The 13,748-nt window shown below is 37.7% G+C and overlaps 1 protein-coding gene across 4 annotated transcripts in view; it reads left to right on the top strand.

Annotated features, from left to right (window-relative positions):
* The window catches only part of USP6NL (USP6 N-terminal like), a 95,876-nt gene that overhangs the window by 64,173 nt on the left and 17,955 nt on the right, over positions 1-13,748 (top strand). For all 4 annotated transcript variants that reach the window (XM_015868879.2, XM_015869134.1, XM_015868955.2 and 1 more), the window contains 4 exons: positions 535-615; positions 7,919-8,026; positions 10,567-10,676; positions 12,943-12,991. In XM_015868879.2, the coding sequence (XP_015724365.1) occupies positions 535-615; positions 7,919-8,026; positions 10,567-10,676; positions 12,943-12,991 (348 nt within the window). The remainder of the gene's footprint in view (positions 1-534; positions 616-7,918; positions 8,027-10,566; positions 10,677-12,942; positions 12,992-13,748) is intronic.

The raw sequence follows: 13,748 nt of genomic DNA, 5'->3' as shown, positions 1-13,748 counted from the left end.
CTTGTCAGTAATCCCTCCAACAGTGAAGTATAGCAAAACTTTATTGCTTTTCAAGACCAGAAATAGTCCCATTTTTGCTGCCATACATTTTCTTGCGTATACTCACGCATGTGCTTTATTTAAAGCTTATTAATTGTTACTGAGGTCAACATATACTGGTTTGCTGCATCAGTGGAAGTAAACCAGTTTGTTTCTTTCAGGGTACATAGTGCATTTTTAAGTTGTGCCTTTTAGGAAGGGATGGTTTGTATGGCTGCTGGAAAGCAGTAGCTAATTGTGTGTTAGGTTAGTCTGCTTAAGGACAGATATCTCTGCAGAGTCAGCAAACTTAAAATGTATGCAACAGAAATTATTTGCCTGAAAAATCAATCAGTGTGAAAACAGATCAAAATGACTTTTTTTTTAATTTGTAGAGAAGAAACTTCTGTAAACGTTGCACTTAACTTTTTTCTCAGTGTTTTCAGAAATACATTAAATAAATAATTTTAACTGTGTTCATTTTGAGAAGATTAACATACTGTAATTTATTTTCAGCAAAAACACCTTGAAATTGAAAGAACCACAAAATGGCTTAAGATGCTGAAAAGCTGGGAAAAATACAAGAATACTGAAAAGGTAAAGTTAAGCATCCTTTTTTGTTAGTTATTACTTTTGAATGAATGTATAACCTTAAATTATGTTTATATTTGATCAGAAAAATTACACGTGGAAAGAAAACTGTTTTTTTCTTCCAAAAAACCATAATACATTCAACATACTTAAATGTAAAGCTGTTCTTTTGAGGTACTTATATCTGAGGATTTTTTTTTTTTATTAACTAATCTTCAGTGGTTTCTGTTTTCTGTTTTTCTTAATGTTTTTGCAACCTAAGTTTACATAACTCTCCAAGGAAACTGATTAGTCATAACATGGGGCATATAGTTTGATGTTTAAATTATCGTGCTTGCCAGCAAAGATATCTTCAGAATATCACAGAACGCATGGTTTCTTTGCTAAGAGGAGAATTTCATTGAGTGAGTTTTCAAGTTAAAAGTACGGGAAGCTTTTCTGTGCCTTGTCCTCCGTGGGATAAGTCCTTATTTTTTTTTACCTCATTATATAACATGCAACTCCCTTCATAGTCTCCAAGAGAAGCCATTTTTTGATAGTATGGATGAGATCTGCTTCTTAATAGAATACCTTCTGGCTAGATGGGCTTTTGTCTTGAGATCAATATGGAAGAATCATTCAGGGATAAATCCTTGAAATATGCTTGCAGCTATATAACCGTGCCCAACAGTGCTACAACATTTCTTGATTTAAAGAAATAAACAGATAAAAGGAGTAAAATGATTTTCTGTGTGAAGGTACAGGTGATTTTTTAAGTAAATGAATTACCTGTTAAGGCTCTTGGCACTGCTTTGGAGATTTTTAGTTACAGAATTATTTTGAACCTACTTGGACAACGAGTAATGGTTTGTGGGTAACAGAAGTCTAGCAATGTTAGGCATGCCATTAAGCAGCAAGTGTTTTTACTCACTTTAAAAGGTAAGTGGGGCTTGTGCATATTTTCTTTGCAGTAAATGTAGTCTTGGCCATCTTAGATCTGTTTAAACTTATATTTTGTTGAGGGGATTCTGGCGATGCTGATGTGCCTGTGTTTTGCTGAGGACAGAGGATAACTTTTCCACATTCCAGGTTACTGCTTGGATGAATGTCCTACAGAGTTAGCTTGCTCCCTTACATCCAGTTGTTTCGCTAAGTTATTCTTTGCAAAATGGAAAGACTTCAGTTGGATAGATTGAGACAAGGATATCTGTTACAATGATAAGCAGAGAAATAGGAGATAGTACTATTGAGACAGGAAGGAATTTACTTGTCCCCTACTCATGTCTGCAGTCTTTTGTTTTTGAGGCTACTTAGAGCCTTCCTTTGCTTTTCTTAAACATACCAAAAGCAATTGTTGCTGTCTTTCAGGGTATCACTTTTTAAATCCAAAGCGAATGCATAAGAAGTTAACTTCTTTCCCAAAGCTTTTCTTATTCTTTCTGTTCATAGCACGTCTGGCTTTGTTTCTTTATTGAGGTGACTGACTGATCTGAAGATATGTTCACAAATCAAAGGGATGCTCAAAAAACAAAGCTGTAGAACAGCAACCTAGTTTGCAGTGAGTATGTCAAATATCACCCTTCAGGAAACACAAACAGCTCTGCATTGTTGGAGAAGCAGTGGTCTTCCTTTTCAGCTGCCAGTGACATCAGTCCGTTGTTCATTGATTTAACTGAATGATCCTCTTCACCAGGCATGTGGAAGGTAAAGCAGATCAGCTGAACAGAAAGAGCTCATTGTTCATGTAACAAATTATAGACTGAACTATAAATAGTGGCAGGAATAATTCAGTATGTTTGTGAAGGGTATAAAGTTTGCTTCAGGCTAGGAATTTTCACTGGTCGTTGGGCCCTGATAAAGTACATGACATATTTTCAAACAGGGATATTTTTGTTATTTTCTTGCATCAGAACATAAACAATATAGAATCAAACCCCTCCTCCCCGCCAGCATGCAGTGGAAAATCAGACATTATTTGCTGCTTCTCTTTATGGAAAGTGATTTTCTTATGATTGTATAGAGTTCGCAAATGAAGACAGTTTTTACTTCAATATGTTGGAAGAATGCACCAATTTCCAGCCTCATTTTTTGACGAGCAGAAGTAGTAAGTTGTGAGTTGCAAGAACAGTTCCTGACTCTTGCTTTGTCTTCACTTGATTGGATAACATGGTTAACACTAGAGGAGCAAATTACTGAAAATAACCCCAAACAGCCTGTCATTAAAGGATTCACTTCACCTGACATTCCCATGGTTTCTGTGCAGTCAGACTGCTCCTGAAATCACAGCTATTTGGAAATGGCACTGAAAGAGACATTGCTGCAAGGACGAAAAGAACAGTAATAGTTTTATAGTTACAGATTATAATTGTAATACTGGCTTGGTTTTGGAAATGGCATACTTGAGAGATGAAGAGGCAGAGAAAATAGTGGTCTCAGGGTTGGAGCAGGTATTACAAAGTATTGGACTTCAGAAAGCCCTTTTGTAACGAGCCTTCATAACTATGTTAGTTTGGGCTTGAAGGAACCTGTTCATATCATACATATACTATAAATGAATCTGTGCTATTGATTACATTATCCAAAGCTGTCATATACCTAACTGCAGAATACAGTTTTCTTTTAATTCTCTTATGCAGAGCTGCCTGGAGGCTGCTTCCTTAATTCTTTCCTTCTTAACTTTGCAAGGAGAATTAATGAGAAGATATTCGCGCACTGATGTGTTTGTACGTGTGTGTGAGATGCTTCAATTTACATCTTCCCTTAATCTTTATTGCAGAAGAATATCTCAGGAGAAGTGGGAACTCTGGGGACTTCATCTTGCTTTCCCATTAGAACTTCTGTGCTTTAAAGTTTCACAACAAAAATGTAGGGGGAGGGCAGCAGCCTGTGACCACAACAAACTGGAGAAAGGCTGAACCGGAAAAGTGTCAGTCTCTTCTGTCTTTGAGCAATAAATTATATGTAATGAATGAAGACATAATGGAAGTAAGCACATGCTCATCTTCATAACTGTGAGCTCCTTGCTTCCTGTGTGATCATTACACATCTTTTCTGTGGAGTGATCGTAATTCTTACAGACACCAGCCTCTGAAATGCGGACCTGTCTTTGTGTCTTTGTTTTGACAAATATCAATCACACAAAGCCTTCATCTCCCCATCAGTCATTTCTTATGCAGGAAGTACCAGAGAGTAGCAGAGTTTGTCTTTCATTGTTGTATTTCTCTAGCTTATGCTTTTATTTTCTATTTGTATTCTAGTGCTTAATAGCCCAGGGTACTATCAACCACCATGGATATTGAATCTTTCCTGCTTAGTATGATCATAACTTTCATAAAAGATTAAATAAAACTGTTACATTCCCATTTGAGTATTTCAACTAAAGCACTTCTGTCTTTTGCTGTCTACCTTCATCTAGCTGTGACTGAAGTCACTTAAATTGAGAGAAAAAGGAAGAATTGAAACAATCAGGGTAGCTGGCAATTTCCAGCTGTTCTGGCATTCACACAGAATATAATAATCAAGTCTCCACTTAGTTTGGAGTCTGAACACAGAGCCTTAATGAAGAACCCTCTTTGCATTCCTCAGATTTTTTTGAATGAGATCTAGCAGCTCTTGAATTTGTGCTTTTTCTTCCTTTTATGCAATCCATGGAAGCTGAAGAACCTCTAAAGGCAGCAGCCTTTATAAATATATTTTCTTTTCATTATAAATATATTTTCTTGTGGGCCTTCAGATTTTAATTCGGATGCTTCTCATCACTGATTCTTTTTGAGGTGGCAGAGTCCCTCTGCGTCATGTGCAGCTCTTCCTAGCATAACTGAAGAAGTTTTATCTTCAGGAAAGCCAGTTTTCTATCTGGCAGAAGCCAGAATGACAGGCCCTGCTCTTAAACCTGAACTGAACTTGAACTGTGTGGTGGTGGCCTCATTTCTTGTCCAGATACCCACGGGATTATGAGCTTTAAAGTCTGGGGTATAGGAATAAAGGGGCAGTTGTAGACTTTCCAGTTATTTTTGCATAGAGGCCATATCGAACATTGGATGATAACATCATCTTTATTTGAGATGATGGCTATGATTTGGGGTATTTCAAATCCAGTAGTCATTTTGTTTAATCATTTCTCTTTTCTTTATAAACTTTAAAAAATGTATTGTGTATATTCTCTAGTATCACAGTGGGAAAGTACAATATGCAGCACCAGTTTCTTTTTGCATGAGCAGCTCCTTTGGATTCAAAGTAATGGATCCTCACCACGCATGTCCTAGTGTCCTATCTACCAGAATCGGCAACATGAGTGATAATTTTAAGAGTTTATAGTGGGTGTCTTTAGCTTAATATTAGCTTCGATGTGACAAAGAATTTGAACCTATGTTTTAAAGTTGTGTTCACATAGATATCCTCAGTAGACAGAACTACATTTACCTCAGTGTCCTCTAATGATGGAAGCATTCCAGGCAGCACAGCAGCACTCTCTTTATGACTCTTGTTTTCACTGAACGCTTATCTGAATTGCAAGATAATATGCTTGTATTTTGTTTTGAGCTACTATCTTAAGAAAGCCTTAATTTTAATGAATTTGTTGAAGACTGTTTGCTTTTTCTTCTACCTCCAGAGAGATGAAATAAAGTATCTTGCTGAATGTTCTATTACTTATTTTAATTTTTAATTCAGAGGAAGCAGAGACTTGATTAGGGTTCTGCAAGTATATAGACTTAGCCTTCAGTTCTCAACGTAAATTAAACTTACATAGAAATAAAAGACAGCAGAGGGCAGTAGTATGGTGCGTATGGTACAGATCTTCAGTTGGTTAATAATCAGTTTGTTCATTGGTATGTCCTTTAACTGTTTGATGACTGAATGATGGTGAGATACGAGTTTTGCTCTGAAGCTTGTATTTCCTCCCCCTCTGGCCCTGAGACACAGTGCTGCAGTGTGGTTTGCTCTTACATAAAAAACTTATTAATGCTTGTTTCCGGGTTGTTTGTATAATGGAGCCTGTGCCATGAAAGAGTCTCATCTTATATCTGTCAGACAGTGGAAGTCCCTAGCTTTGGGAATAGCATCCTTATTTCTGGCCTTCAAAATCTACCCAACCATCTCCCAAAATATTCTTTTAGAACAAAACTCTTCTTGAGAATTTCTTTTTCATCCTATTCTGTTCACTAGCAACCTGACAGTTGTTGGAGACATTTGGTAATGAGTCACAAAATGATAGTGGTCTGGCAAAAAGCCTTGTTATCAAGATACACTATTGTAGTGTGGGCCTGAGGAATACAGCTAAATGTCACTGGGGACTTGTAACACTCCTTTCAGGTTAGCAGATAAGGTTGGCAAATTTAGCTCGTTCTGGTTTCCAATAGACAGGCTAATCTTTTTGCAGAATGACACCACTGCAATTGGTGCTGTTTGGCTTTCAAAAGACTGAATTATCCTTTCTCTCAAGCAGTTACCCTTGTGTCTGGGTTGACGTACACTGAAATCCCCAGCGCAAGCTGAAGTCTGGACGTGCATCTGTAGAAGTCTGCTTTGTAGCACTGTGGCTTCTTCTTCATGCTTGCAGGAAAAAGCTGGAGTGGTGTTGTTATGCTCCTGCTGGACATTCTGCTACTTTAACAATTTTAACAGCGTTAAAGCACCAAAGTTTCCTTAAAAGGGCCACATCTGATGTTTCCTGTGTGGGTCGCCTCCAGGATCTATCTTGTACAAATGAATAAGGAACAGAAAAGATATGTAACCTTACCAGGTTGTGTTTCCCTTAGATGACCATAAAATACCTGTGTAAGAGAGAGGCATTCTTACATCCAGACATGGTTTTTCTCTGGCCTGGAGATACCTTTGTTTTCTGAGTTCTCTGATTTTCCTTTGCTCAGCAATGTTTTCAAGAAGATAACCTTTTCTTTGTGTGTGGCTAAAAAAAGAGTGAGTAAGGTTTGACTGTCTGAGGCTTTGCTTACCTTGGGTCTCTCCCAGCTGCATAAAGCCAAGACTGAAAACAAGAAGTCTGTCCTTCTCTGCTTAAAAGATGTTTGTGCTCCTAAATGCTGCAGTAAAAAGAAATGCAAATCAGAAGAGAAGCTAGGAAGACAGCTGTCAGTGCTCCTGATTTCTCAAATAAACCCAGTGAGAATCAAGCCACTGAATCAAAATGGAAGAGCAGTGACATGAGATAGTTTATGTAACTACTCTAGCTTTGCACAGGTACTGATTTGTCCCCTTCTGACCCATTTCTAATACAAGCTGTGTGTGTCAGTATAGACTGTGTCAGGAACAGAGCATTTGATGTTCAGTTTCACAGCCAAGGATTCTATGTGGTGTTGTAAAGTCATTCTGTAGTCTTAGAAGTTATAGCTGGAATATCTTTTGTGTGTTGTTCTTGTGCAAACACTTTTTTCCTAAATGCATATTTAAACATTTGTTTGTTAATTCAGAAATATGGTCTGAAGTCTTTAGTTTGTGGCATTTCCTGTGTTTGCAGCAAGCTCACGCTCATGATACACATACATACATTGCTGTTTTACAAGAATGCAAAAATCAGCAATGCATTTTTGTACTGTTAGTTTTTAGAGCTTTGCAGTACTGCTGATTACAGAATCACACACACACAGAATCACAGAATTACCCGGGTTGGAAGGGACCTCAAGGATCATGTAGTTCCAACCCCCCTGCCTAGCAGGGCCACCAAACATACACATTTACTAGATCAGGTTGCCCAGGGCCCCGTCCAACCTGGTCTTGAACACCTCCAAGGACGGGGCATCCACAACCTCACTGGGCAGCCTGTTCCAGGACCTAACCACCCTTCTAGTAAAGAACTTTCCCCTAACATCCAACCTAAATCTTCCCTCCTTCAACTTAAAACCATTTCCCCTAGTTCTGCTATTATCAGCCCTTTAACCATTCCTTAAATTACCTTTCACCATTCCCATTTATAATTACAGTGAGTTATTTGTGGCCTGTCCTGAAACCTTGTGTTGCTAAGAATCTGTTTTTCCATGTGTATTATCAAATTTAGAGTTCTCTTTCCAGTACTTTTAGAATAAATACTACATAGCAAAGGCATTACAATTTCGATAGGCCTTCTGACTTACTGAAATCTTGATTTGTAAGCATTGCCTTTGTGTTCATTTTGTTCTTTGTTCCTTTGCTGATTCCATCAATGCAGGTATCGCTGGATCTTAAGAGACTGAGATGGTTTGTCCCCAGCCTGTCGTCCCTTTGCCAGGATAATGACAAAATTGCCTTTTTGTCTTTAGCACATTTTGTCTCACCATTTCTTTTATTCAGAACTTTGTGAATTGTGATGCATTTATGTTTTCTTTTCTTTTTACAGTTTCACAGGAGAATTTATAAAGGAATACCGCTGCAGTTCAGAGGGCAAGTTTGGTCTTTACTACTTGATGTCCCTAAAATGAAAGAAGAAATGAAAGACTTGTACAGTGTGAGTTGTTAGAATTTCCACTTAATTCTAAAATTAAAATAAAAACACAAAAGATTACAAATTACTTTGAACTTCACTGTTTCTTTTTTTTCTTTCCTTTTTTTTCCCATGTACTGGAAAGCACTTTACCAGCTTATCTTTTGGTTCTGGTACTGATGTAATTAGTTTGATCTTTCCTCTTCTTTTCTCATTCCTAAATCCTTGTTAAAGCCCCCTTAAAAGCAGAGTGAAACAACATAAGACAAAACCCTTCTCCTCTGAAACGACAACTCTTCTTTGAGAAATTTCTATTAAGGAAGTGCCATATCAGCTGAATATCAGTAAGAGGACTCTGTAGTGTTCTCAAGGGGGTGAGGAATCGTCGCCTTCTCCATTTTGTTAAAGCCAAGAGGGCCTCTGGGAGAGCAAGTTGGCAAACTTTATGCTGTGTTATCTCCAGGTTGAAGCGTAGATACCTGTTACAAAGTACTGTCATTTAGTTTGTTGTATTCTCAGAGGTGTAACTAATACCAATGTATTACCCACAGAAAGCTGCAGGCAAAAATTGACCACTTAAGCCTATTCCTACTTAGCGTGCAAAGAAAAAGTGTTAGACCTCAGTCCCCACCCACACGCTGGGTAGCAGTTAAAGCCATCTTTGAATTATTCTGGTCATGTTCCTCTAAACTTTTTTCTCTAACTCTGCTTTTTCTGTGGATGTGCTGATTGTCATCTGAGCTCAACTTCAGATCCCAAACTGTAGACTGAGGTTTGTATGCAGGCCAGTAAGTTAGGCAGAAGGGGAACTGAATCTTGTCATGCTGTCTTTTCCTATCAATCTTTCTGTGCTAGGAGATTATAGGAAGACAGCATAGCTAACAGAAAGGTAAGATAACATTGTAGAGTATTTAATTTTTTTCCCACTGGAACTGAAATGTTCACTGCCTTTTAAGAAAAAAATGTCCAGAATTTCAAGGAAATGCATAGGTTTGATTTTTATGGCACTCTTCAGGAGCCAACGCTTTGGATCTGAGCAGACATGGAATCTTGTAAGGTCATGAAAGAAGATCGATGTTGGCATTGATGTTATCTAAATTTTGGTCTCTGTGATCTTCTTATTGAATTTTTTATCACTCCTCAGTCTGACAGGATGTTCTGTCTGACTATTAGATTTTGTTTTAACTTCATAAGAGAGACTAGAGGCAAATCCAGAAAGGACAGAATGGAATTAATGCTGAGTAATGTAGTTGTGGGAAAGAATACTGAGTATAACTAAAAGCATTTAAAAATGTTAATTCATATTAAGAGATTATTGATGCCATTTAGTGCAAAACAAAAAAGTGTCTTTGTAATTCAAATATGGTAGTAGAAAGAGTTCCTTCCATCATAATCCTAGCTTGTTTATTTGCAGTAAGCTCATTTAATTGCTTTCCACTTTTCCCATTTCCTGAAATTATATTAATGCTCATAATAATTCTCACTTACAAATCGCACACATGAAAGTTAGAAGGAAGATGCCTGTTTTTTGAGGGAGGTGAAACAGCTTCTTGCAGTCCTTGGTGCAAGGAAGTTACCAGTTCTTAGTTAATATTTCTGATTCCAAGACTCCAGGTGCCCAGTCTAGAGGCTCTCATCATGACTAGGACTCAGGGTACTAATTTTCCTGTAGTTCAGATAAATCATGGGCTTTGGGTCCTCAAACCATCTAAAAACTTTCTTATCTCTTCTTTTCTGACTGGAAGAGAAAACTCTGGATGTCAGTACTTCAAACTTATGTTTTCTTGCAACCAGAAGCAGTACAATTCTACCTTATGAATACCCATGATATTCTATAAAAGTGCCTTTACCAACATAATGTTTTGAAAATACCATATTAAATACAGATGGAAGTGTCTCACATACTTCACTTTTAGGGACAGAATCAAGAATGAATGAGTGAATGTCAAGAAAAAATTACTTCAGGTGTGAAAAGTAAGAAGGCAGTCCAACCACTGCAGGCTTCCTGAGCTATTCTACCATTCAATTAGTTAAAACAGAAGGCCAGAGGAAATGACTAGGGAAGTGTCCAGAAACATCCATAATCTGTATTTAGATAGAAACTGGCAGCGATGTAACTTTTTCTTCTGCCTAAAGAAAAAGACAACAAAAGCATGAAATCCACCTTCTGTCATTTCTGCAGAGTTCAGACTGGAGCTGTAGTTGTTTCTGAACAGTTAAATTCACTTGCTGTCTTTCTCCACTCGTGTACTTACATGAAAAATGGCAATTAGAAATTTTAAGTGCTGAAACATAGGGGTCTGGCAGTGAATGTTGTCACAAAAGTGTGTGCTGTGCGGTTGGTCGTTTTACATTTATACTATGTTAACGTTCATTTGACTGTATAGAATTTGTATACATATATACATACACGTTTATTTCTGAATGAGTTTTTGAGTTGCCATTTTATGTTAGATTTTAAATCATGAGTTTAAGTGTACAGTTTGGTAGGTTTCTCCTTTTTATGAGTTTACAATAAGGAACAGAAGGTTAAAAAATGTAACTTGTTTTTTATTCTTTTCTAGAAATTGAAATGTCAAGCACGAGGGTCTTCACCAGATATTAGGCAAATTGATCTTGATGTAAATCGAACGTACAGAGATCATATTATGTTTCGAGACAGATATGGTGTTAAGTAAGTAAATTAGAAGTTTTGTTTTGTAATTGGTTTCTGATTTGCCTCAAACCTCTTTGATTTGCAAGAGAATGTTGAATGTGAGTTCCAGACTTTCAAAGCAGAATTGTCTGTGTGACATAGAGGTAGTCACCATTAATGTTTCAAAGCAAAATAGTTACTTTCAACCAACCAGTGTACCCAGTGCAACCAGCCCACAGCAGGGGGCTGGAACTGGATGATCTTTAAGGTCCCTTTCAACTTAAGCCATTCTGTGATTGTTTCTAGCATGCCACATCAGCACCCTGCTTTGATGGAAAGGATAGGGAACATTTTTAGTCTCTTTCTTTCCATGACGTCATCTACAGTAGTGCGCTAATTTCAAAAAGCAGTACTCAAAGAATTATGGACTTTAATGTGATAAGAAAAGAAACATTTTCATTTATTATTCCTCTAGGTATTTTGCAGACAAATTCTAAGTAGGCATGGGAAATTTCTGTGATGGCTGCAACACAGGATGGAGTACAAGGCAAAAATTCCCAAAGCTGAGAGCTCTAATCTATGCAGACACTATAGTTTGGATATGTTTGTGCTGTGCTATCTACACCAGAGCTGATGTGCCCTTGCCTGTCAGTGCTACTGCCACAGTGCCATGCAAAAATGGCTATATTGCATCTGAGCCTCAGTTGGATTTAACCCACACACTTTAAGTCTAAGCAGAAGCTCACTACCCCATAGGTTTGGGGTTAACACAGGCAGAACCTGCTTCATTCCCCGTGCCTGTGTTGTGTGCATGTCCGCAGAGTGTACAGAAAGGCCTTTGACTGTACCAATTTCACACTTGGAATAGAACTTGGAATTGCTGTATGTGCATTATACATTTCCAGCGATGTGGATGAAAGCTGAGAAATCATTCTGTATAGCAATGAAATAAAGTCTTCCAGGTAAATCAATAGCTTGTTTGAATTCTCAATGGACTGTACATTTTTGAGGGGTCATTCTTTTACAAGTCTTCAGCGGTACCATATAGTAAAATCGTAAATCGTACTAAGATTACCATTACTTTTATATCATACTGTGAATGACATTTGCTCTTGTGTTGGGTTTCATATAGTTCAAATTCCCATAACTGATCACAGAAGGCTCTCATGGATGGGTATCTGCAACTGAACTGTTTAATCTCATTTTGTCCTTGTAAAATAAGACTGAAGATTACAGAATCACAGAATGAGCTGGGTTGGAAGGGACCTCAAGGATCATGAAGTTCCAATGCCCCTGCCTGGCAGGGCCACAAAACTTCCACAATTACTAGATCAGGTTGCCCAGGACCCCATCCAACCTGGCCTTGAACACCTCCAAGGACGGGTCATCCACAACCTCCCTGGGCAGCCTGTTCCAGGGCCTAACCACTCTCCTAGTAAAGAAGATTAATAACTTGTACTTCATATTACATTTTTTTTAAAATTACCTAGAACAAGTAAGCTCCAGTTTCTGCAAGAGACTGAAAAAAATCATATTTTGGTTAAAACTCTCCAAATGTGCATCCTCCTTCCCAACAGAAAATAAGCACCAAATTCCCTTCCCAGCAAATCACAGGAAGTAGGTGTGAGTTTAAAAACGTCCTATGAGAATTCTCCATTAGTTTGATGTCCCAACTTGAGAAGGAACTTGTATATTTTTGTCCTGCTACATTCACAGCTTGGTACAAGATGACTTAAGCTGTCTTTATATGTATGTATGTACCTCACTTCTAGAATTGCAGGGTTTGATATGCTCTGAAGGACTGAGCATAGGATGGGGTGTTGGATATGTGATTGTTTGGCAGCAGCAGTCACCAAGGCAGCTTTTAATTTGGGTGCCAAGATTAAGACATCTTTGTACCTGCTTTGCGTTTTGTCTCTTCTGTGTTACTACAATCAATAACAGCTGTTAGCATTCTGCAAACAGAAATTAGGTTTGGTGTGTTTAAAGTTTGTCATTCTGAATAAATCAGTGTTCGATGCATACTCCGTGTATGCCTCAAATTTCTTATTTGTAATAATGGTCTGACACCACTGGCATCTCAGATTGTTTTAAATATATTTTGTAATCTTTAAGCAAGCAAAAATCAGAAAGGTGTGAAATATAATGTTAATTTGAAATCAGAAGCACATATCACTGCTCTTTAGAACCAGACAAATGAAACTGGAGAAACAAGTTCCCAAAATGCAGTTAACTAAGTTTATGTTTTCTGTTTTTACAACACCCAGTATTACAGCACTTTCTTTCTCCACTCTTGTTTCTCCAGGCAACAATCTTTATTCCATGTTTTAGCTGCATATTCCATATATAATACGGTAAGTTGTGTACTTTCATGTTCAGTTTCTCTGAACGTGCTGTAAGTTTATTTGCAATTCTTTATCCTCTTCCTCCCTCCCCCAAAACCCACAACGCATTTCAGAGACCTTTGGAAACACAGAGAAATAAATGACTTGTCTGCTGATATGTTTTCAGCTACTGAAGTTGAAACAAAGCATCTTGATTAAGAATGTCTTACTGGACAGACTGAACAGTACATAGAGTTTAACTGAGATTAGGTATAGTGTTCAGTAAGAATAATGAATTGTGCTGGAGTTTCATAATACTGCTATTTCTTTCCATTATATTGTTTGCTTCTAATTAAGGTCATTTGAATAATGGGAGGAAAAACTACAGAAAGGTGCATGTAGGAGTAAGCAGGTACTAAATAACCTGGAGTGTTCTAATAAGTGGAAGGTTTTGAAGGCTGCATCTTCCTCACTTACCCTGTATTTTAAATGTGCTCCAATGTATATGTTGAAATACATTCTGGTGCTAAATTCGGTCTTGACTGTAGTCCTGAATGAGGATTTTTTGAAGTAGAGTTTCTGGACACATCATAAGGGTTAGGGGCTGGCTTACTTTGTAATGTCCTTTGACTGCATGCTAAAAATACTATTAGGTCCAGACTTAGTTTTGTTTTATGCTCTGTTCCTTTGTTCGCTGTGCCTGTTCTGATCGCTTTTGAACAACTTTCGTTTTACATCCATCAGCAACTCCTTACAATTCAATGTGAAAATATCCAAAGTTGTGAGT

Source organism: Coturnix japonica, chromosome 1, assembly GCF_001577835.2.
Source record: "Coturnix japonica isolate 7356 chromosome 1, Coturnix japonica 2.1, whole genome shotgun sequence".
NCBI classification, from domain to species: domain Eukaryota; kingdom Metazoa; phylum Chordata; class Aves; order Galliformes; family Phasianidae; genus Coturnix; species Coturnix japonica.
The sequence above is the reverse complement of the archived record's forward strand: the minus strand, read 5'-3'. Positions and strand labels throughout refer to the sequence as shown.